This window comes from Rhipicephalus sanguineus, chromosome 8, assembly GCF_013339695.2.
Source record: "Rhipicephalus sanguineus isolate Rsan-2018 chromosome 8, BIME_Rsan_1.4, whole genome shotgun sequence".
NCBI classification, from domain to species: Eukaryota; Metazoa; Arthropoda; class Arachnida; order Ixodida; family Ixodidae; genus Rhipicephalus; species Rhipicephalus sanguineus.
The window spans coordinates 28,961,223-28,983,852 of NC_051183.1; the positions used below are offsets into that span (position 1 = coordinate 28,961,223).

The following is a 22,630-nucleotide window of genomic DNA, read 5'->3' on the forward strand; positions in this document are numbered from 1 at the left end:
CGAACAATGGGGATATTTGACAGTCAGCAGTTGAGTGATTATACCGTCTAGCATAGATAGCACAATTCGATAACCTGCACTCCGGGAAAGCAAGAGAAACATATACTATGTCGCGTATGGTGCACAGGAATGCTTGTATGGTGCCCAGGTATGATGTTTACGGTAAGGCACAGATTGTTTAGTGCCCTGTCCTTTCGTAAAGCCACTGGCATGGCTATCTCGTAACCCTGCTGACTACAAAGAACCTTCAGCTCTAAAATATAGGAAGCTATAGTTATCCACGGTACACTCATCTCCCTGGTCGTAACGTTCTCCAACGCACAAGTGCTTCTTTCTGCCATACACATTCCTCGGCGCTGGTCGTGCCGAGAAGCGGCACAGATTCTTGACGACGTTCTGGGTCAGACGCCACTTCCGTAGAGCGACAATGGCGGCGTTCTGTTCGGTTTTGAAACACTGGAAGCAGCGCTTGTTTAGTGTGTCATTCTTCGCCTTTCCGTCCGGCTGTGTTGTTGTGGTGCGCTGTCACACTGAAGTATGATTGGAGACATTGTTTTACCATATTGCCTCTGTATTTCGAACGTAACCTGACTGAGACGCCTTAACGGGTTTCTTGGTTGGTCTTGCAGTCGACCCTTAGGTACAAGACAGCTGTTGTGCTTAGGAGGACTGGAAACTGGACTAGTTGGCAGTGATTCAGTATTACTGCAGCACCGAACAAACTAAGATGAAGAGTACGACACGAAACGCCAGGACCGCACGCTTTGGTTCGTCGTCTCACGCCCAGACCTCGCGTTCGATCTTGGCGCTGTAGTATTTATCACATGTTGTAGCTACTGCGGTGGTACAGTGGTTACCGTGCTCGGCTGCTCACCCGAAGGTCGCAGGTCCAATCCCGGCCGCGGGGGTCACATTTCGATGGAGTCGAAATGCTAGAGGCCCGTGTACTTAGGTTTCGGTGCCCATTAAAGAACTACAGGTGGTGAAAATTTGTGGAGCCCTTCACTACAGCATCCCTTCAACATACCGAAGTTTTGGCGCGTAAAATCCTAGATTTCATTATCAGCAATACAAGTTCGTGCATTTGACAGACACAAAGCTGTCACTGTCCTTGCACAGAAAACAGTATCGTTCTTTTTCACCGCTCAAGACACGGTCAAAATGCGCGCGATGCCCTCGCGTCAGCGTCTCCGATCCCTTCCCGTACAACTGTAGTTTGACTAGTGGCCACGTATCAATGAAACGTTACCAGGCGTAAACGGATGCCGAACAAAGGGGCTGCGCGATAAGGAGTGTCACACCGGCTTGCTGAGCGGCGCGAGCGTTAGTCTCGGGCGCCTCGTCACAAGTGCTGCAGTAGGCAGTAGAGATGGTCGCCCTCGCGATCGCGTTTGCTGGACTGTTCGCATTTTTTTTGCTGATGGCCAGGCTGGGGAAAGCTGATAACGAACTGACGCTGCAAGCTCGGCTGAGTCCCGTAAGCGAAGCGTCGTTTCTGCATTTTCTAACAATTGTTGGGGCTTCACGTCCCAAGTCTGCGATATGACTGTGAGAGACACTATAGTTGAGGGCTCCGGAAATTTCAGCCACCTGGGTTTCTTTAACATGCGCCTAAACCTAAGCACACGGGCCTCTATTATTTTGCCTTCACCGAAGTGTGACTGCCACGGCCGGGTTTGAACGCGCGACTTTCGGGTCAGCAGCCGAGCGCACTAACCGCTGAACCACGGTGGCAGCGCTTTACTTTTTATAAGTAAGATTATTCCTTGAACGAGAACACGAGGGCATGACAGAGTAAGATTTCTGAGTTGTCAAAGGTTTTCTGCTTGGTTATGCGAGGACGGTATATAACGTACGAGCTGTCGGCTTCAGAAGATAGCCGCTGTGTAAATTCCCAACACGTTTGTAAACTCATGCGATGCTACATATTACTTGCATATATACTATACTGAAAATCCCAAAATGAAACTGAGAGCCCGGGCAGCAATATAAACACTCAATCATAGACAGGCTATAGACTATAGTAACTTAGTGAATCTATTGACATCCTTTGGAGTAGAAGAACCACTTTGATCTTAGCCAAAAGGCCGAGAAGGGTAGCAAACCGGATGCTACAATTCTGGTTAACCTCCCTGCCTTTCTCTCGTTTTATTATCTCTCTCTCTCTGTTTATTTTTAAAACCCAAAGCTCACTAGCTTGTTCTTTCCCTCGCTAACTCCCAACCGGTCGGAGATGGATAAGAAATAGTCGTGAAGGCCGGGTACTCAACGTAGTAGAGACTCACGATGGCCAAAAAGACTCACGATGGCCAGCACAAACAAGACTCAATACTAGTGGAGACTAGCTCGTCCATTGTCTGCCGGTAATGTTTTCGCCGAGTCGGTATTGTGCTGAGGGAGATAAGAGGTAGGTAATCGAGAACACCGCCTTCGAAGTTTGTTTTCTAGTTTGCAGGCGCGACGTACAACGTGAAAGGAATAGAGCACACTTAGACAGGGACGGAGTAAGCAACACGACACAAGCGCTAGCAACAATCCCGAGCTACTCATCTCGACTTCATTTCTACATTGGGCCCTTTTAAATGTCCTCTCTCAAGTCCAAGCATCATTGTGTGAATCTCATCCCTATGGCGTCGTGTCATGCAAGGTCTTTGTCCTTCTACGTGCGCTTGAGACGACTGCCAGTTGATGTGCTGCACCTTTTTGAGGGCTTTCAAACTTCGGCAGGACATGATTTTCGCATTCTCAATATACCGAGGAGTGAATGGCAAAGAGAGGCACGACTTTATCGGATGCATCTGTCCGCACATGTGCATCAAACGGCACCGCTGATAAAAAGAAAATAACGCTTGTGTCGTGTCGCTTACTGCATCCCTATCTAAGTGTGCTCTATTCCACTCACATTATCCACCAACAAGCACAAGGTACTATTCGCGACGTACAACTTCCACGCCGTCGCATGATTAGAGTTATTGGTTGCGTCGCGACTCGCATTTAAAGAGAGCCATGGATCAACGCAGTGCGAGCTCATCAAGTACCACGGCTACCCCTGCCAGCTCAGCTACGTGACCACGGATGATGGGTACGTGCTCGAATTGGACCACATTCCTCATGGTCGCGAGGGTAGCCCGTCGAGTGCCTACAACCTGAGGACGCCTCGTTACCCTGTACTCCTGCTGCCCGTCTTCACGAGCGCGTCCGATATGTGGTTCCTGAACTACCCGTCGCAAAGTCCTGGTAAGTACTGAATGTATACGAGTGCGGTTGCAAACCCTTGTATCAGAAGTGCACCTGGTGATGACGCTGGTCAGAGCACGCGGTAGATCGTCGAGACAGCTCAAACGATACGCGAGGCTAGTAACTGCGTAAGCATGGCCTGGCTTTCTTTGATGACGAAGGAGATGGCTTTCTTGCAAGGGCACTTGAGATAGGTGACTGATTCGAGAATACATCACTGTAGAATACGAACGTGTGCACCCCAATTCATATGGTTTTTGTTTGGTTTACACGATATATACCTCTCGCCTTGAAATAAAATTTCAGTGGGAAGTCAGTGCCTACCCGTGTCTTTTCGTCCTTTCGTCCAAACGTTTCGGGCTTAACGGTGGCCAGGTATGGAGCACTAACTAGCTTGAACTCCCACGTTGCCACTTTGCACTGCTCACTCGGTGGTCACTCGGAAACATTGAATGTTTACCCGTTTAAATATTAATAAGTATTCTAGAAAGAATAAGTAATTGTTTTCACTTTAATTTCGCCAGGATTCCTGCTAGTGGACAGGGGCTTTGACGTGTGGTCCATGAACTCGAGAGAAGCGAAGCTGTACTCAAACCATACGAACATGTCTCAAGACGACCACCGCTACTGGAGATGGAGGTGAGTCCCCGTATTCGGCGTACTCCAAGGATGGTGCCCACATCTTCACGAAAGATACCTGCTATAAAACTGAAGCTTTCTTGGCGAATTCTCCTGGAATGCGCTGAACGAAGTTGTTGCTGTTGCTGATAAGCAGCTTCTTGTCTTGTCAGGTAGCTCACACGAATGGATGGGGCAATACGGGGATAAGCGAGTTCAGATGTGTTGTTAAATTAACTGCTAAAGTAAATAATAAGCCTCTTAACCTGAGAACGAACTCTCTAAGCCAGGAAAGGTGCAACAACGCATTCAACCTATTACCTTGAAAAGCGAATTTAGTGTGTCTATAGAAGATTTTAACTGTCTACATGTAATTAAAAGAGCCAGAAGTTTAGGGTAATGGAAGCTTGAAGAAATGAAAAATTCCAGAGAGCGGGTTGTCGCTGGAGCCAACCCCGTCTCCCCGAATTTTTCATCTCTACATGTAATGAGTCATTTTTATATCCCTAAGCGGCAGTAAATAACCAATATAGCTTCTTTTGTATATTGTGTTTCATGTAGTATGATAAAGAGAAGTACCGCAATGAAAAGAAAGCGTTCTCAATCTACTACCACCACAACACACACGGGCAAACAAACACAAGAGAAGCACGTGCGACCACGAAACGTATACACGTGCTGCTGCTGCTATCTCAGAGCATCCTGTTTCGCCGCCATTAAGCGACAACCGCTGGGTTCGTTGCTTCTTCTGTTTCCGCCGGGGCAGCCTTTTTTGATAACGGCGCTAAATGTTTCGCCACAATTTGCAGCTTCGACGAGATCGGACGTTACGACGTGGCAGCCTGCGTGGACCACGTTCTCGAGGCGACCGGCGCCCCCAAGCTCACGATAATGGCGCTGTCCCAGGGTGTGACCATAACTCTGGTCTTGCTGTCAACGCGACCGGAGTACAACGAAAAGGTGCCTATGGACGTGCCATACAAGCTCGAAACATGCTTTGTAGGAGTGCGGGCATAGGCGTGCCCATATGCATAGCGATGCGTAGACATGCGACATTAGGGGGGGGGGGGGCAGGGTATTCACCAGCCCCCTCTCCTCCACCTCCTTATTTGTTGAAGTCAGAAAGAAAATACTGCTGCAGTGGTTACAACAAATGCAAATGAATCGATGAAGTGCTTCTCGCAACGGCCAGCCTTTGGTCCCCGTCTTTCCGGCGGTAAAGATGTGCAATAAACATTTCTTGGAGTGCAACATCAGGGGTCATCGACCCCCATTATCGCGAGAAACCTGAGTGGTCTTGACCCGGCACTGTGAACAATTACAGGACAGGTCTCATTAAGTACAGATATGGAGCAGACTTGGCGCCACCCTTAAATTTCTGGGAGGGGGGGGGGGGGGGGGCGACGCCCGTTTGTGCACGCCTATGGGTTTCAGTACTGAAAGAGTTGTTACTCCATCGAGAATGAGGGTCCGTATTTTGACTTTTCTTGCTCTTAGCAGTTTACAAGATGCCGCAAGGGTCACAACGACTAAATACATCCACATTAGCGGAAACTACTGCAAAAACTAATGATTGGAAGAACTTTGCACTTATTTTGCAGCATTTGCTCTCGAAGTTAGCGAAAATGATAAGCGGTTGCTCTTTGTAATTTTTTTCTCGTTTCTTCCACTCTGGGAATTTCTCAGGCGTAATGCCTACATTAGGGCACAGAATGAAATAACAATCGCTAATACGTAGCATATATGTATGCCTCAACTTGCCAGATGAGAAATTATCGTTCGTTGTAAGGGAGTCTGTACGCGAATATTACCACATTATTTGCTCTTTGACATTCGATATTTTGTTCTTTTGTGCCAGTGCATGTTACAGAACAGATATGATGTGCAGATGTGGAACATGGGTAATCTGTTTTGCGCTCAGGTCGACCTTGTCATCGGATATGGTCCCGTGGCGAACATCACACACTCTGGCCAGCCTATATCCGTGGCCATGCCACTGTTACCACCTGTGCTGGTAAGTGGGTTGTAGAGGGGGAGATAGCGGTCGCCTCTAATTAAGCATTGAAGACATGCCTCTGTAAAGAAGAATGCTGCTGCGGACAGGTAATGTTATTTCTAGGCTAATCGGAAAGTAAAAGCTTGTTGTTGCGGGTCATAAGGTAGGGAACCCCACTTTAAACAATTACGTGATTCTATGCGGTAACTCACGGTGTAAGAAAAATAATTTAGGTGTGGAACTCTCCGCCGCCGCGAAGGAGAGCGCGTCCAGAAATGTTCGCCTTTAATAAACCGGCCGCAGTTTCGTGGGGGGCGCTGCGACATGGGGGCTTGAAACCTATGCGACGAGGCGAACGCGGTTTTTCTTCATTTTTTTTTTCACCTCATTGCATTTTTTCACGGCAGTTTTCATACGGCCAGGTAAACGGCGCACCCGAGCACATAGGTCCCTAACAGCGTTGCGTACGTAAAAGCGCGGCGTCTTGCTTAGAGCGCTGAGCAGTCTTTCTGCTCGCTGACTCTCACGTGCGCACGCCGTTACGGACGCTCCACGCCGCTCGTCTTCTATAGTACATGCGCCGGCCGCGGTTGCGTGGAGGCGCTGCGACATGGGGGCCGAGAGGAGGAAAGAGGCGAACATTATGTGGACGCGTCGTCGGGCGGAGTGTCCACACCTAAATTATTTTTCTTACACCTTTAGTTTAGCATCGCTTACGCTCCACTTTGCACAGATACAGCGACCCGAGCCAGTGCAGATAACTGCACAGATTTCGCGTTTTAGAGGCGAAGCACCTTCGGGTCTCGGCGTGTCGGCGTCCATCGTGCATCGTCGTCTGCTATCGCGGTGTGCATCGTCGTTTGCTATCGGGAGGGTCCATTTCCTTGAGCGCAAGGCGCCACCGCCTCAGCGCTCGCTGTGTGGCTAGAGAGAGCGAACGGCGCGCGTTGACTATGGAAACGCTCTTTCTGCGATGAACGCTGACTACCAGCTCGCAAGGAACGAAAACGCACCCTCGACCGCGAGAAACAACGCTGACGTAGGCAGCGTCTGCTAGCGAGTTTCTTGATTGAAAAAACCGACTGCTCTCGCTGCACAACCGTTCACCGACCACCCCGTACATATCGGCACTGGATATCGACCTGCAATGCAGTGCCGATGGGAGATTTCTTTTGTACATAGTTGAACAATAGAGAGTTTTAGTGCTGGGTTCCCGCGGGCTTGGGGGCGCGCGGGCCCTTGCGCTCTTTTGTATTCTCCGTGGATGCGGCTGGGAGTACAAAGGAGCGCAAGAGCGTGCGTACGCAGGTGGCTTGGGGTCCCCAGTGCTAAAACTTTCTAATAAACATTCGCGGCGTGTACGTTAACTAAATGCGGACTGCGGATCTCTGTGTCTAATCTTGCTTTCGTCTCTCATTGCCCATTAGTAGTGATTCTGCTGTGGGAAACACCGGCGCACACTGCATGCCTCGCCCCTCCACAGGTTTCCCGTTAGTGGAGCTGAAACACCCTTCCCTACATGCTTCGCCGCTCCCCAATTTTTTTTACAGGCGCGTCATGTAGAGACGCGGTCAGCTTGGCTGCAAACCGACGGCGAAACCAAGTGGACGCACATTCACGCTCCGCTTAACTGACTTGACAAGCGGAGCGAGAGGAGCGTTCCACGTTCCGCTGCTCACACGATCCTCCTGCGCACGCGCACTACAGTTCCTTCTATGCGTTTGTGTGCAAATCGCGTCACGCACAGTACAGTTCCTTCTACGCGTTCGTGTGCAAATCGCTAGCATACGCGTGTCTAACCGGAAAGGATCTTAAACGCTCACCTAAAAGTGTCTAGTAATACCCGTGTCAAGCGGCCAAGTTAAGTGCGCTTACGGCGAGTATGATTCGGAGCCCTAACTGACATTTTAGAGTACGCTGTACTAAAGGGAAAACAGAGTGCACTTGTAGCAAAGAAGAAATGGCGACAGACTGAGAGCATGTGTTTCGAACATGTAGATTAAAAAAAAATGAAATGTGATTGCTTTACGTAGAATTACAAATGAAAACAATGTTTTTTTTTTTGCACGCCCAGAAACACAGCTGTCCTTTTACAAGCGTCGCAACTTCGATACCGGCCGAGACGCAGCAAAGGGCATTCAGGGAACTTACTCTGACAGGAGTATACTTTTCAGCAAATGACACTCCACTTGCAGTGTTTACATTTGTTAAAGCGCACTTCAGTCAAAGTGTACTCCCTGTAAGTACGCTTAACTTGCCCCGCAATACACTGGTATAATAATATCTGGGGTTTAACGTCCCAAAACCACGCTATGATTATGAGAGACGCCGTAGTGGAGGGCTCCGGAAATTTCGACCATCTGGTGTTCTTTAACGTGCACCTAAATCTAAGTACACGGGCCTCTACCATTTCGCCTCCATCGAAATGCGACCGCCGCGGCCGTGATCGAACCCGCGACCTTCGGGTCAGCAGCCGAGCACCGTAACCGCTATACCACCGCGGCGGACAATACACTGGTGTAAAACTAGATAAGCCAACTCGATCATACTGGTGTTGTCAGCTACGATCTGAGAATAAATATGGCTTCCGCAGCCATCGCCCTCACACGCAAAAAGAAATTTCGCGAACCTAATTGCGTTCGCTAGTTTCCGTGACGTCAAGTGCTTCGGCGGACGGAAGATAGTAAAATTTTCTCATACCTATTCAGTTTCATTCCCAGGATATGGGGACATCTCTACGCAACGCCATCTCTCGGCGGCAGCAACGGCGTCGTGCCATAACTGATCGGGAAATGGGCGAAAAAATTGATATCTATTGAAAAAAGCTAGTTATCAAAGACGACTCCGCGTTCTATACAGCAGAGACCTACTGGAACATTCGGGCGAAATTGCAGTATTGCACTACAAAGCGTGCAGATTCCCAGGACAATTGAACACCGCCCATTAGAAACACATGGAGCCCCATTGCTAAATATTAAACGCTCTGGGAGGCCGCGTGGTTTGTAGTGCGACACTGTAATTTTACCTGAATATTAAAATAGGTCTCTGCCGTATAGAACCGAGAGTCGTTTTTAATAACTATAGTCTCTTTCGTCAGATATGATTTTTTTTTCGCCTATTGCCCATTCAGTTACGACAGGCCACCGCTGTCATCGACCAGAGATGGCGCTACGAGCACATGTCGCCAAATCCTGGTCATGTGTTTGTGTCACTGGTTGCAGACGTAATACCTGAGCGTCCAGGCATTTAAGAGGCGCGAGCTACGTGTGAAACACTATTTTCTTTTACAGTGAAAGCTGTTATGAGATCATTTCACCGGCCATTTTTGGCGCCGTAGTTGTCCGCCGCCGCCGCCGTCGCCGGTGTCCGTAACCAGTATCGCTCGAAATAAGAAAAAAAACGAAATAAGAAAAAATTTCCAGGATAGAACGAGGTTCGAACCTGGGCCCTCTGCGTGGGAGCCCAGCATTCAACCTCTGAGCCATGCCGGTGCTTGAAACTGCTTTGCAAGAAGGTCCTATACAGGCTTCATGTCGGGAAAGAACCACACTAGCATATGCAATATAGCGTGGTTGAATAGTAAAATAAGCACCAAGCGTCTCACAACGCGAATTCTGTAACCAGGCGTCACACAATGCGAATTGCGCAACGAGTAGGTTGTTGAATGCTTCCAACCCATTACAAAGGGCTCTGCCATAATTCTTCATCGTCATCAGGCACAGCATCAACAAAGTGCGCATAATGCCTTACATGCGTTTAGCAGGTAGCAATGCTCTCCGTAGAATGACGAAAAAAGGCACAGTGCCTGCTGCCCTACTTCCAAAAATTACAGTGATTTATAGCGTAGTGGGTTCCTCGCAGGTGCACTTGTATTGGTTGCCAAGGAAGCCCATAAGCGCATGATCCACTTCCTCGGGGTCTCAGTAAAATTACAATGATTTATAGCGTAGTAGGTTCCTCGCAAGTGAACTTGTATTGGTTGCCAAGGAAGCCCATAAGCGCATAATCCATTTCCTCGGGGTCTCAGTGAAGTTCTTCGCCCCCCCCCCCGCCTCTCTCCCACGTCAACGTATGGTATACAGCATGACGGGAGAAAGAAATAGCGACCGGGCGTCACCCAATGCAAATTACATAACTGGTGGGCCGTTTAAAGCTTCCAACCCATTACAAAGGGCTGAGCCATAATTCTTCATCGTCATCAGTCGTCGCGTCAACAAAGTGCACATAATGCCTTACAGACATGTAGCTGGTGCCTCGCTTCTCCGCAGAATGACGAATAATGGCTTAGTAGGTGCTTCCCAACTTCAGAAAAATTGTGATTTATGGCGTAGTGGGTACCTTTCTAGTGTACTTGTATTGTCGCCCCAAGAGAGCTTAAAACGGGCTCTAGAAACGCCGCTCTTCCAGCTTTCGCTGTGACTGTGCTGCGGTTTCAGCGCAGGCCTGGCGTTTTTTTTCAAGCACTTGCGGCCGAGCACTTACTACCGGTTTCCCGAATGTTCAAAAGAAGCATTGTAAATAAAAAGCTTGTACGACATATATGGTTCTGGTTGGAGGTAACAGTTACATTGAATACATATTGCTACGAGCGCTACCGAAGTTTAAGGTGGAGACAGCATGAAGGAAGACGACGTTCCCTGATTTCGCGCGGACTTGTCTCAATGTTGAATGCCTGGCTCCGAGTGCTCCTCTGTATATACCTTTGTAAATATAATCTGACGCCTTTTCTCCCCGTAACATTTTGGTAGAGAGTGCGGGTTCTCCCAGCGCCAACGTTCACGACGCTTCTAAGTAGAGGACGCTTCTTGACTGCCTCCGCGATGCCAGCTCATGACGAGGACGAAGATGCCTCGGAAAATATTGAGCATTATTTTTTGTCGTGTCGCAGATATTCACTTATCAGAAAACGTCTTCTCATCACTCCGCTTTCAGGGTTAGGCTTAAGCTTAACCGGCAGAAACTGGATTAAGCTTCGGTGCCTCAGGCTTAGGTTACCGCCACAGGAATGCCTTTGATGAGGTGTGTAATATCATTCAAGCTACGAAACGTAAACCATTTTAATTCTGAATCCGACCAATATTTGTTAAGTAATAAAAAAAAGCGTTAAAGTCTAACAAATCTATGCGAAGTTATTCTGATCAAGTTAGTACGTCAGTCTGGTCCACCAGCGCAATCGCACTGCTATTGCAGTATTTATTTCATACGGTATCTACCATTCTATTTTTCGTTTTATTTTTTTATCATTCTTCATTCTTCAAATGATCTATATTTTAAACAATGAATTGTTGGCCAATCTCCCAGAGTGGGTATGTGCCATGGTGTAGAAGGAAAAACAAACAAACAAACAAACAAACAAACAAACTACGTCAACCGTGCCTCGACCAACCGCGCCGCAACCAGCCGCTGGAGCATAATATCGGAGCATTAGTTTACTTAAGATAAGGGACAACTAACTGTCAGAATAATGAATGAAAATAATTTACTGCACTCATTCGCAGAGGGTCTTAACGAGGTCGTTAAGACCTTTTACCTCAGACGCCGAGTCTTTCCCCCACCTCACCCCAAGCTCAGCCGGGCACAGGCCACCACTTTGCGTCTACTACAAACAAACACGTATCCCTCCCCTGCCCGCCTCCACCTCATATTCCCGGACGTGTACACTACCCCCAACTGCCGGTGCTGTGGCACTCACCCGGCGACGCTTTTGCATATGCTGTGGGAGTGCCCGGCACAGTACACACACACTAACACCACGACCCTTTCGTCGAGGCTCCGCGAGGCTCTGCGGAGCTCCGCTCTTGACGAACAAACCTGGGCGACCCAGCACGCCCGTGAGGCGGCGTTGAGGCAAGCCCTTGACGTCCCCTCATGGGAGGCCTAGGCCCGGCCACTTAAACCTGCTGGTTTCCCTTAATAAAGTTTATTCCTCCTCCTCCTCATTCGGAGAGCAGACGATTTTCTTGACAGCGGCTGACATCGTGGCGCCACCTGGCGGAGCAGGTCACAACTACGCTCTTCTTTCTATGTGGCCTCTGAGATTCGCTTCCTCAGTGGGACGAAACACAGACCCCGAGGTGCGAGTGCTAACAGGCATGCAAGTCAGGGATAGCATCGCCTCCAGTATTTTTTACAGCGAAAGCTGTTATGAGATCACAACAGCCGTTTTTGGCGCCGTAGTTGTCCGCTGCCGACAGCATTTCGTATTTTTTCGTATTTTTCGTATTTACCGCTATCGCGGGAAATACGAAAAATCAAATGAGGAAAAAAAAATCACAGCATATCCACGGAGTGAATGATGATGAGTCGGCGAAGCTGCGGAGGTTCATCGGTAAACCGTGAACCTTCCGTGAATTCTGCCCAGTACATCATCACCGACGTAAGATAGGGCGCGTTTATACTAAAGGTTCGATGAGTTATGACGACTTGCAGCTCACTTTAATTTTACATGTACGCTGTGAATTTTCATTGTTTAGAAAACCATTGCTTTAGAAAACATCTGGCGTCTTTCGTTAAGCAGCTGGCGTCTTTTCCTTTTGCTTTAGAAACATCTGGCGTTCTTCCGTTTTGCTTTTACAAAACATCTGGCGTCTTTAGTTGGTTTATTTCATCAATCAACGGCGTTTTGAACAAAATTTTTATTGTTTAATCACGCACAGGAGAAATCTCACCAGGCACTACCTTGGAGGTAAAGAATGGCTGCTAATGGGAATGAGAGACCGAAGAAGTCGGCTTTTAGCTACCGCTGCGAATTTTTTATTGTTCAACAACGCACAGGAAAAATCTCCCACCGGCACCACCTTGGAGGTCAAAGCGTAAGACTGGTTACGGACTACGACTACGACTACGAGGGACGAACGGGTGCCGCCTTAAGGAGCTTCGCCCCTAAAAAATATACAGGATCGGAGGAGATTTGAAACCGGGCCCTATGCGTGGCAGTCCATTATTCGGCCACAGAGCTACGGCTGTGCTTGAGACTCCTTCGCAAAAAGACCCGATACAGGTGTCATGTCGGGCAAGAAATCGCGTTAACATATGTAATATATACCGTAGTAGAAGAGTAAAATAACGAGCAGTCGTCGCACAATGCGAATCGCGTAACGTCTGTTTAATGCTTCCAACCTACCATAATACCTGGCATACCTGGCATAATTCTTCATCGTCATCAGTCACAGCCTCAACAAAGGCCACATAATGCCTGACATATGTGTAACGGGTGCCACGCTTCTCCGCACAATGACGAATAATAGCCGAGTGGGTGGTCCCCTATGTACTTCACAAAAATTATGATGATTTATGGCGTAGTGGGTACTTACAAGCGTACTTGTATTAGTTGCCCCTAGCAGAATTTACAACGGGTTCTAGAAAGGCCGCTCTTCCAGCTTTCGCTGTGACTATGCTGCGTGTCCAGCGCCGGCCTGTGCATTTTTTTACGAAGTAAACTGACATCACCAGTACGCAGGAGAAAAATATGTATTAGTCAAAGACAACGACCTTTTATTTTCCAATGGTCCTAGTATTTGCATTAGCGGAGATAAAGTACTCGCTCACCGATCGAAAACCAACTGGTACCACTCCCTTAATGAGCTTAACGAAAGGCGAACCGAAGTATTGTAGGCGGAGCTCATTCTTACGCTTAGGTTGGGACCGACTGTACATACACTATCTCGCTGCCTGCAGCACGACAGAATGTTAAATGAATAACGTGTGAATTCATGAACTTGAATCAAATTCTCGATAAAGAGATTTCTCAAAGGACAACTTATGAAAGCAAACTGATTTAGGGACTGACGTGAGTTTCCCTTTAAGAAGTCGGCTTGCACGAAAAGCTGGAGGCGTATTAGGTGGCAGCACTTGAAGTCAACCACTCATCCATAACAATGTAATTTGTTAAATCAAATAAAAATGCAAACCCAGTTGTGTTTCTGGTGTGTGGATGTCATGCCTATCTTGGAAATACCTATTCAGATATTCTTACATCACTTGTGTTGATAGTTATTTGCTTAGTTAAATCGTGTCTACTAGCGCTAATAGACTCAAGCTATCCTGCGCCAGCCACGAGGTATAAGAAAAATCTGCGGTAAAAACATCGAAAGCTGCATTGTTCCCAGTGTATCAAGAAAGCCAAACTGCGTCAAAAAATCACAGCTTATGTGAGAGGCACAAGTGAATCATCTCTCATAGTGTAACTGGAGTGCAGAGCTATGTGCAATTCGTATAGTTCGTAGAAATATTTGCGGCCTTTTGTATTTCATTCTGTGGGCATGTAATTAGAATTGTTATTGGGGCGGAAGCTTTAGATGCCTCATAAAACATGAAAACCGACCGTCGGCGTCAACTTAAAGTGATGCAAAAATGGTGATGTGATGGCGCCATCATTTGACGTGACCATGACGTCACCGGCTGTCGAAATTTGTGACGCCACTATGACATCGCGCGATTGCGTCATCACACGACAGTCGCATGGTCAAACGTGGGCCGATCTCAGAAGCAGTGCCACAAAACCACGTGACGTCCAGAAACCTGCGATGCCTCCGATTCTGGAGGCAATGCTAAACTACGTTAGGTGCAAAAAGCTTTCTAGGCAGGCAGGGATGGATCAGCACGATCGACTGAGAAGAAGAAGCAAACGAAGAAGATAGCTTCTCCTTCGAGTCGTCTTATACAAATGCATAAAGGGCAGTGCCACCTCTTGATACTGACACCACGTTTTTGTTGAGTTCGAGCCAGCAATGGGGCGTGAAAGCTAATCCAATGACATCTTGTTCTTTCTGTGCAGTTGGCGCTTGATCCTTTCTCCAGGGGAGCTTACCTGGGGGCAAGTGACGGTCTTCAGCGGCTCGTCTCGAAACTCTGCGTGGCCGTCACCGGCCGTTTGTGCTCGGCTGCGATGACCATAACGCACCTGGGTAGTCCTGCGCAGGTTAATAAGGTTAGCACCTACACTGCCTTAATAAAATAACAATAAAGTGTATTCCATCCATCCACCCATACTCGCTATTAAAGGGACACTAAAGGCAAATAACAATTTATGTCAGAGTGAAAGCTCAATGTATGACGTCTAAAACGACAGCATTATGAACAGCAGTGCCCTACTTACCGAGAAATTTAGTTAAATGTATCACACGATGAGCGCCACGAGCGGGACATTTTGGAAATGATCCCGATGACGTGAAAGAGTCCGACTACAATTAATCACTCGTAATCAAACTAGCTGCAATAAAAAAAGAACCTTCCGTGCATCAAGAGATGTAATAAAATGCCGCTTGTTCGTTTCTCTTTGATTCATGGAAAAGAGAACCTCTTTAGCGTTGGGATGGGGAACGGCGCGCGTGGTTCAAAGGTTCCGTTTTCGCCGAACTGCGCTTCACCCAGCGCCCTGCTTCGCTCACGCGATCGTGTCTCAGTGGTAGTTTCGGTATCGCGTACTGGCGCGTGTGTTTTGCAAGCTCGTGAAAGTCGCTCTGACAGAAAGTTCGACAAAATGCCGCATGCATGTGATGTTGCCGGATGCCCGAATGGTACACGCCGCCAGTGCACGCCGCCGCGCAGTAAAGGTGGGCTACGTTGGGCACGGCAACAGTGACGTGAGAAAGACCGCTTTCAGGCGGGTGATCTGAAGTGCGCTAACGCGATGAGGACCACTAAAGCGTGATTTTATTTCAAAATAAGCACTTCCTTGGCACAAAAGTAGCACTACGAGGTTTCTGGACCGCTATTTCAACAATCAACGTCGACTTAATATTTGCCTTTAGTGTCCCCTTAATTAAGTCAGTATCGCAGACAAATTAAACTGGCGAGACGTGCGAGTATGGTGTGCTTATGTCTTGCGCAAAACGTTCCAATTTGATGTCATTTCAGAGTTTGTAGAAACATAGGTCACCTTTGCGTAGATAACAAGGTGCACACTACACAGAAGGGTAGTGGTTCGGGTTAGTTGGTACTGCACAATCTTTAGCGCAAAGCGCGGAAACACGGCAAAAGACAAGAGTTGAAAGTTAAACGTCAGCTCAAAGTTAGCGCTCGTCCGTGTCCCCTCTTATCTTTCGTTGTGATTCCGCGCTATTATGCTAGCGATAAATGTGCACACCACACTTGTGGAGAAAAAGTTAATGTAACATAATATGCCAATACAGCAGGAACGTTTCAAACGTTCAGTTGGTGGCAAGTAGTTGTAGATGCCCGAGACACCATGCATGGATCTTGAAGAAACAAAACTGGCATACCTAAATGCTGCTGTCTTCTCGTTTTCACCGGGAAAAGAATTGAGCTTGAGATGCGTGTTATTTCTCACCTAAGGAATTCAGAAGCTGTGCTGACGTTTCCGCAGTGTAGAATTGCTTTGAACGAAAAAAAAAATAACATTTTAAAGTGAAATCTCTAGTACGTCATGCCTTCCAAGGTCATTCATCGTGTCGCAATGACCTTGAGCCGCCGAAGCGGCATGACGTCACGCCACGTGATCCGCTGTGGAGAGTCGTCGCAGCTGCGCTCGATCGGAGTGTCGCCGCTGTGGTACCACGTGACCAGGCCAAGGTTTAATGACGCACTACGAGCGTAGCCATCGCAAAACGAAGTGAAACATAGCTTTCGCTCGTCATAACTAGATTTGCGAAAGGTAAACCTATGGCAATTTTTAAGTAACTTTTCTGATATGGACGCCATATATGCACCGGCGCAACATAAGAATTGGTTTTGCGCACCACTGTTCACTTTTTAATTATGCAGACCTCAAGTCTAGCGGATCCATACGAATCTTGACTGAAGCACATGTTTTTTGTTGGGAATGAAGCGGGGATATAATGTCTTCATAAACAGCATCTTGTCCGTGGACATTCCGCCAATGAGCATAATGGAGAATTTGGCGGAAGTTTATCTGGGCAGGAAACTGTGGATTGCTGTAGATTGTTCCAGATGAAAACGGCACCAGGCCCGCTGCATTATGAAGAAGGATCCCATACGAATTCTGACGCGTCAACTAACTTCTGACTTGGTCATCAAATGTAATTTTTTTATTGGCAGTATAAAATACCACAGCTAGTTCATCCTACATAAACACATGTAGAGGACATTGTGCTCGTAATCCTGACGTGTTTTTCGAGACTTTCAAACATGAAGTTGTTGCCCCGTTTGCCTTTTCAGACTCGGGTGCCAGTGTATGTCGGACACTGGCCCAGGGGTACGTCCATACAAAACATGCGCCACTACCACCAGGTAAGTGGTTTTATGGCTTAGGATGTGCTTTAAAACCTACCACGTGCCTACGTGCTCATGGATGGCTATTGGTCGGTTACGACGTCCTCAAAGACCTGACATTATTTGACATGCATAACATCGCGGTATGCGGACACAGTCTATATATATATGGCGGCAATGGGGCCGCTATCGCTGCAAACGGAATATTGTTTTAGTGGCAGAACAGAATAGCAACTCTTTCGGTCTCCACAACTGAATTGTTATTTGGTAATAGCTTGCTCTTCCTTCAACAGAACATTGCCATTAACAACAGTGAGACTGCGTTGAGCATAGCTGTTAGCGTGCGATTAACATGTCTTGGCGTTGGAATCGTAAAGCAATGGGGCGAGATTAACGTGTCCATGAAACAATAAACTTTTGCATTAAACAAAGTACCAACCTGGTAAACATCCTATGTTCACGTGCTTTAGTAAACCATTGATTTCTAAAGGTATTTCCCTCCTGACACCTCATCATTTCTGAAGGAACTTCTCGTGAATAGATGAAACCTCATGGGTTGTATATCAGTAGTTAAGGAATGTATCGAAAACACTTTTGCAACACCAAAAACTGTTATGCACACCTTTACATGTGTAATGCTAGGCTTCAATGGTTCTAAGAATGCCGCTCCTTGGCTTCAAGCGACAATTAAGGTTATTTATGTGTAATACCACGGCAGTAGACTAAAACATTGGTTTACCACCCTTAAGGAAGGTATACCATGTCTACGGATCATGCTGACGAGAAGGTCGCGGTATCAAATCCCGACAGCGGAGGCCGTATTCTATGGAGGCGGACGTGCTAGAGGCCTGTGTGCTTAGATTTAGGTGCTCAACTACGGCGTTTCTGATAATTACGTCGTGATTTCGGGACGCGAAACCCCAACAATTATTCATTTATTACTGTGCACATCCGTACAGTGATTCATTGTTTCGGAATACAATATGACGTCATATGACATCTTTCGTTTTCAGATGTACAAAGCGAAAAACTTCATCATGTACGACCATGGCATGTTGGAAAATCACCTGCGTTACGGCCAGGCAAGTACCGTGTAATTTGCTGAAGACCTTTTCGTCTGTGTGTTTTTTTAAACAACCGTTGTACCACCAGGAATCCTTTTTAGGTGCATAGTACGAGTTGCAAGAAAATAGAATTTTCTTGGCAAAGTAAAATGTGGAACATGGCTAACGTTAAAGAATCTCCTGATGAAAAAGCAAGAATCAGAGTAACTATCATAGGCGTAAGCGGGGGGGGGGGGGGCGCCTCCCTAATCCCCTTAAGTTGGGCGCCAATTCTGCCCCATATCTCTACTCAGTCGGACCTTTGACGCCATTTTAGAATGCGCCGGTTTACGGCGACGCACGCTTTTTGACGATAATGTCAATTGAGAGGTCCTGGTCAATAAGGTTGAGAGCGGGGCTAGTTGGTGACTGATCATTATGCCTATATGGTTAGGTAGCGCACTTTCGACAGGGACAAAAGAAACAGAAAGGACACGACACTCGCTACACTCGCAACTGAATTTATTTCAGGAAAAATACCTCTAAAATACTTCAATACTTCAAAATACTTCAAAGTGCGCTACCTAACCATAGGCATAATGAGTCCTGGTGTTGCCTTCAAAGAACTGTTTGCTTCTCTCTTTTACCCCTGGACAGCCGGGGACCAAGGGCATGCCGTTCTAAGAAACACGTCGTCACTTCATTTTCATTCTTGAATCCATGGCGGAGCTTGTTTTTTTTCCAGGATTTGAGCTAGGGGGGGGGGGGGGGAGGGACGCTGCGATGTAACTAGGCCTACCCTAGATGCGCACACCTGAGCACGTCTATGGTAATTATATTGCCACGCGCACTTCTTGAGCTGCTGTGTAACCAGTCCGTTACACGTTTAACCACTGCCTTGCGCAAGCCGCACCCGAATGTCTGGGAATCTTCTAGATTATTTCAGAATCTTCTGATAAGCTGAACCACGGCGTAACTACCGAGACGAGGCAGATAAGAAGGAGGGCACAGAAGGCGCTTATGTACAACTAGTTTATGTTTTTTTTTTTAGAAACGCGCATATATACGCGGTACAGAAGAAGAAAATAACACGGAAATAACAACAGAAAAACACATGATAAATCAGCAAGAGACGAAACCTAGCCATTAACCGTTATCGACATGTGCTCTGTTGAGATAGGTCAACTCTGTCGGTGAGTGCTATCGATGCCACGGTTATGCAGTTGCTCTGTGGTTCACCATGCATCACGAACTCGCGCAAGTTTTCACGTTACTTTCTGGTAAGTCTGAGCGCGCGATGCGCACAGTAGAGTTTATTATGGAACTAACCCGGCGGCCACCAACGATAACGATGGAACCTCCGACGATACAGGTATGAAATGCCGACGCGCTTTACTGTCGATCAGATTACTCGACGTCAGACGACTGTGCTCGCCGCTATCAGTGTATGGCGTGAGTTGCTTGCACTTCGACTTTTCATTTGCCGGGCACAAGTTCGCCCAAATAAAGAATTGCGTATTGACGAGTTTTGCAGCAGCCTTCGTTACAGTCACACCACGTGACAATATTGTAGTTTGAAGAGCGGCGCGACGACTAGTTATCCTGTTCCATTACAGGTTCAGTGGTAAGGAAGGGAACGCAATAGCCAGATGGCACGTGATAGCGGGAAATGTATGATAACAGGTATTTCATGATAACAGATATTTCATTATGACATCCGTCTAGCCCAGAAGGACACATTGACGACGCTATCACAACCAAGCAGAGTGGGCTATCGTTTTTTTTTTCTTTGTCTAACCACATATCCACGTTATCTATATGTTATTGTCCCGCACTGCTACGTTTTTGTCCTATTATCTCTACGTCCTTGTGACCCTTTTGTCGTTTCCCGGATCATTTGCTCCCTTTTTGTTTTGGAGCGTTGCACCCGGATATTGAGGAATGCATTTCGCAACTCGAAATTATGATTTACTTCACACGCCGCATGTCGAACTCCGAAGCGAAGTTATTCATTCAACAAGCAGAGAAGCCCTTGTACCGTTGTCACACCCTGAGAAGTGTTTTTTATTACGACCATAGGTCGGCAAGCTCACTCATGAGTCGACTCACTCAGACTCATATTCGGCTGCGAGTCTGTGTCTGTGTGAGTCCGGGTGAGTAATAATTTGGTGAGTTTGAGTTCGAGGGAGTCCAGTTGAGAATAGTTTTAGTGGTTGTGAGTCCGAGTGAGCCCTAAGGGCAAAATATATCTCATGAGTGAATCTGAGTGAGCTCCACATCTTTTCGCAGACCTATGATTACTTCATAGGCACGTACAGTGAGATCTCCTCGCGATTTTTGAATTGGCAGATATTACTGTTTGTAAATGACCTTACTGCTTCTCTTCATCATATGGTGTCGTTAGTGGACATATTTTATAGACATGTTATATCCAAGCCCATTAAAACTATCTCTACGGACTCTATCCTCAGTAATCTGTGTGACCATCCTGTACGTATGGACTCTGCCCAGAGAGGTATTCTTTATACGTCAGATATTGTGCGTGCACATCGCGCTTCTGATTATCTCTTTTTTCTTTTCTTAAGCTTTTATTCCTTCTTGCTTCTTTTTCTTGTGTCTTTTCTGCCATCAATATATGACGTTTGGATCGTCGGATCTACCGTTGCCTACCTCGTCACGTTTTCATATATAAAAAAAAAAAAAAACGTTCTGTGAAAATACTACCCAAATGTGGAGCTTTCGTTTTGTAAAATACGTGTCGGGGTTTTTCACGAATTCGTTCAATATACGGGAAGATGAAACAAAGTTTCCCTCTAGGCAGGTATTTCTCCGCTTGACATTGAATACATGACCAACTACAGTGTCGTTCATGTCCTTCCACACCTCTCCGCTATAAAAACATCCAAGTTACTCTATGCACATGTGTACCCGTAAGCATTGGCATTTTTCCAGCTCTGCATAAACATTTAATACTTTTAAACATACCTCACTGAGTGGAAGTCAAGAAGTTCAGGGGAAGATGGAGGCGTGAGGCACTATTTTGAAATGGGGATGCTGCTGGCTGGAGTCAGAGACATGTTCAAAGATTTCTCATACTCACAGAGGATGTTGCATCCAATATGGGGTTTCATTTGAAATTTTTGAACTGGTGGCTACATACGTTAAATGACTAGTGTGTAGTTTTTCAGAAAGTTCGGATGAGCAGGCGGTTTCAGTGACGTGACGAAGCAGGCAGTTCCACTCAGTCGGTGATCCGCAAAATAAAGATGCAGAGAAGGTTGTAGTACTGCTGCGGGAAAGGCTTACTTGCAAGTGATGCCCTGTCAAGCGAGATAGGATGTGGCCGTGCTCACAGTGCGTTCTTCTTGACTTCGACATTCGCAGTTGAGGCCACCAGCCTACCCACTCGAGCTCATCAAGACCCCCTTGGCTTTATTTTCATCGGAAGGAGACTTGGTGGCTAACACCCGTGACGTGGCAGACTTGGTGGCCAGACTAGGGTCGAACGTGATTTCGCATATCGTGGTACCCCAGAGAGACTTCGGCCATGCGGACTTCGTCGCGGGATTCAATGCCACAGAAAATTTACACGACGTCGCCATCGATATGATCCAACAGCACGTTCAGAAGGGTCGTATGAAACGGCCTGCGTCGGAGGACGAGAACCTAATCTTACCTTCACCTTACCGACATCTTTGCAGAGAGAACCAGTGTTCGGGCTACGAGCGTTGACCATAGACTTCTGTGGCGCACGTGGACATCTCGATCGAGTGACAGTTTGGTGCTTTCTTAAGGGTATAAAGTAAAGCAAAAGCGTAACCATCACTAAATACACGTAGGAAACACACGTCCCATACGCTTGGCCCCTGTTGTGGCTTTCATGCAATGCAATGATGGTTGTTTCTGGAGGCAGATGAATGAGGCGGCGAGCCCCTGCTAGTGCGAGTGGCGTCGTAGTGAGTTAAAGAGTAATAACACTGACATATGGGCTAGCTAGTTGAAATATATATTTGAACGGCCCCAGAAACCGCACACGTAAACCGTTCTCGAATACCTGACTACAATACTCCCTGACGCTAGTTACAAGTTGACAACGTGCCATCAGCTTACACTACCTCTATCCTACACTACCAACGATCTGACTGCGAGATACCTAGCACAGTGTGACAACAGGAACGTTGTCAAAAACGGGATACTGAGAACACGCGTGTTTTACCATAGTAACGTTGTGACGGAGAAGTGACCACAAGCCTGTTTTTAAAACGTGTGATCGCATATTTATCGCAGCAACATCACGAAATGAAATGCGCTTGTAGTGTTGTGTTTCACTGCCACGTTGGCGATTTAATAAAAGTCGGACAACCGGACAGATGTCTCTGGAGAGTCCTGTTTTTCTGGTATTGACATGGTATGCGTCGTGGCCTTTAATGTGTTGCGACTGCAGTGATAGAAGCGAAGGAACCTGGTGAGTAAAGTTAAATCAGCTGTAGCTCTTAGGGAAGTTAACACCGCGTTAGAGATCACACCCTCGCCGATATTACCT

General features: G+C 47.1%; 1 protein-coding gene across 1 annotated transcript; it reads left to right on the plus strand.

Moving 5' to 3' along the window:
• The first annotated feature begins 1,326 nt into the window (after positions 1 to 1,326).
• Positions 1,327 to 22,449, plus strand: LOC119401615 (lipase member N). The gene is made up of 9 exons (XM_037668515.2): positions 1,327 to 1,477; positions 3,021 to 3,237; positions 3,762 to 3,876; positions 4,665 to 4,815; positions 5,777 to 5,869; positions 14,628 to 14,780; positions 16,991 to 17,062; positions 18,058 to 18,126; positions 21,472 to 22,449. The coding sequence occupies exons 1-9, from the start codon at positions 1,370 to 1,372 to the stop codon at positions 21,817 to 21,819; spliced, it is 1,326 nt and encodes a 441-aa protein (XP_037524443.1). The 5' UTR covers positions 1,327 to 1,369; the 3' UTR covers positions 21,820 to 22,449.
• The last annotated feature ends 181 nt before the right edge of the window (positions 22,450 to 22,630 follow it).

Excerpts from the sequence above, each read along its gene's own strand:
- LOC119401615 (XM_037668515.2), top strand. The coding sequence starts at position 1,370 with ATGGTCGCCCTCGCGATCGCGTTTGCTGGACTGTTCGCATTTTTTTTG. Across the intron at positions 5,870-14,627 it reads CACTGTTACCACCTGTGCTG|TTGGCGCTTGATCCTTTCTC; the intron begins GTAAGTGGGTTG and ends CTTTCTGTGCAG. Across the intron at positions 17,063-18,057 it reads ACATGCGCCACTACCACCAG|ATGTACAAAGCGAAAAACTT; the intron begins GTAAGTGGTTTT and ends TTTCGTTTTCAG.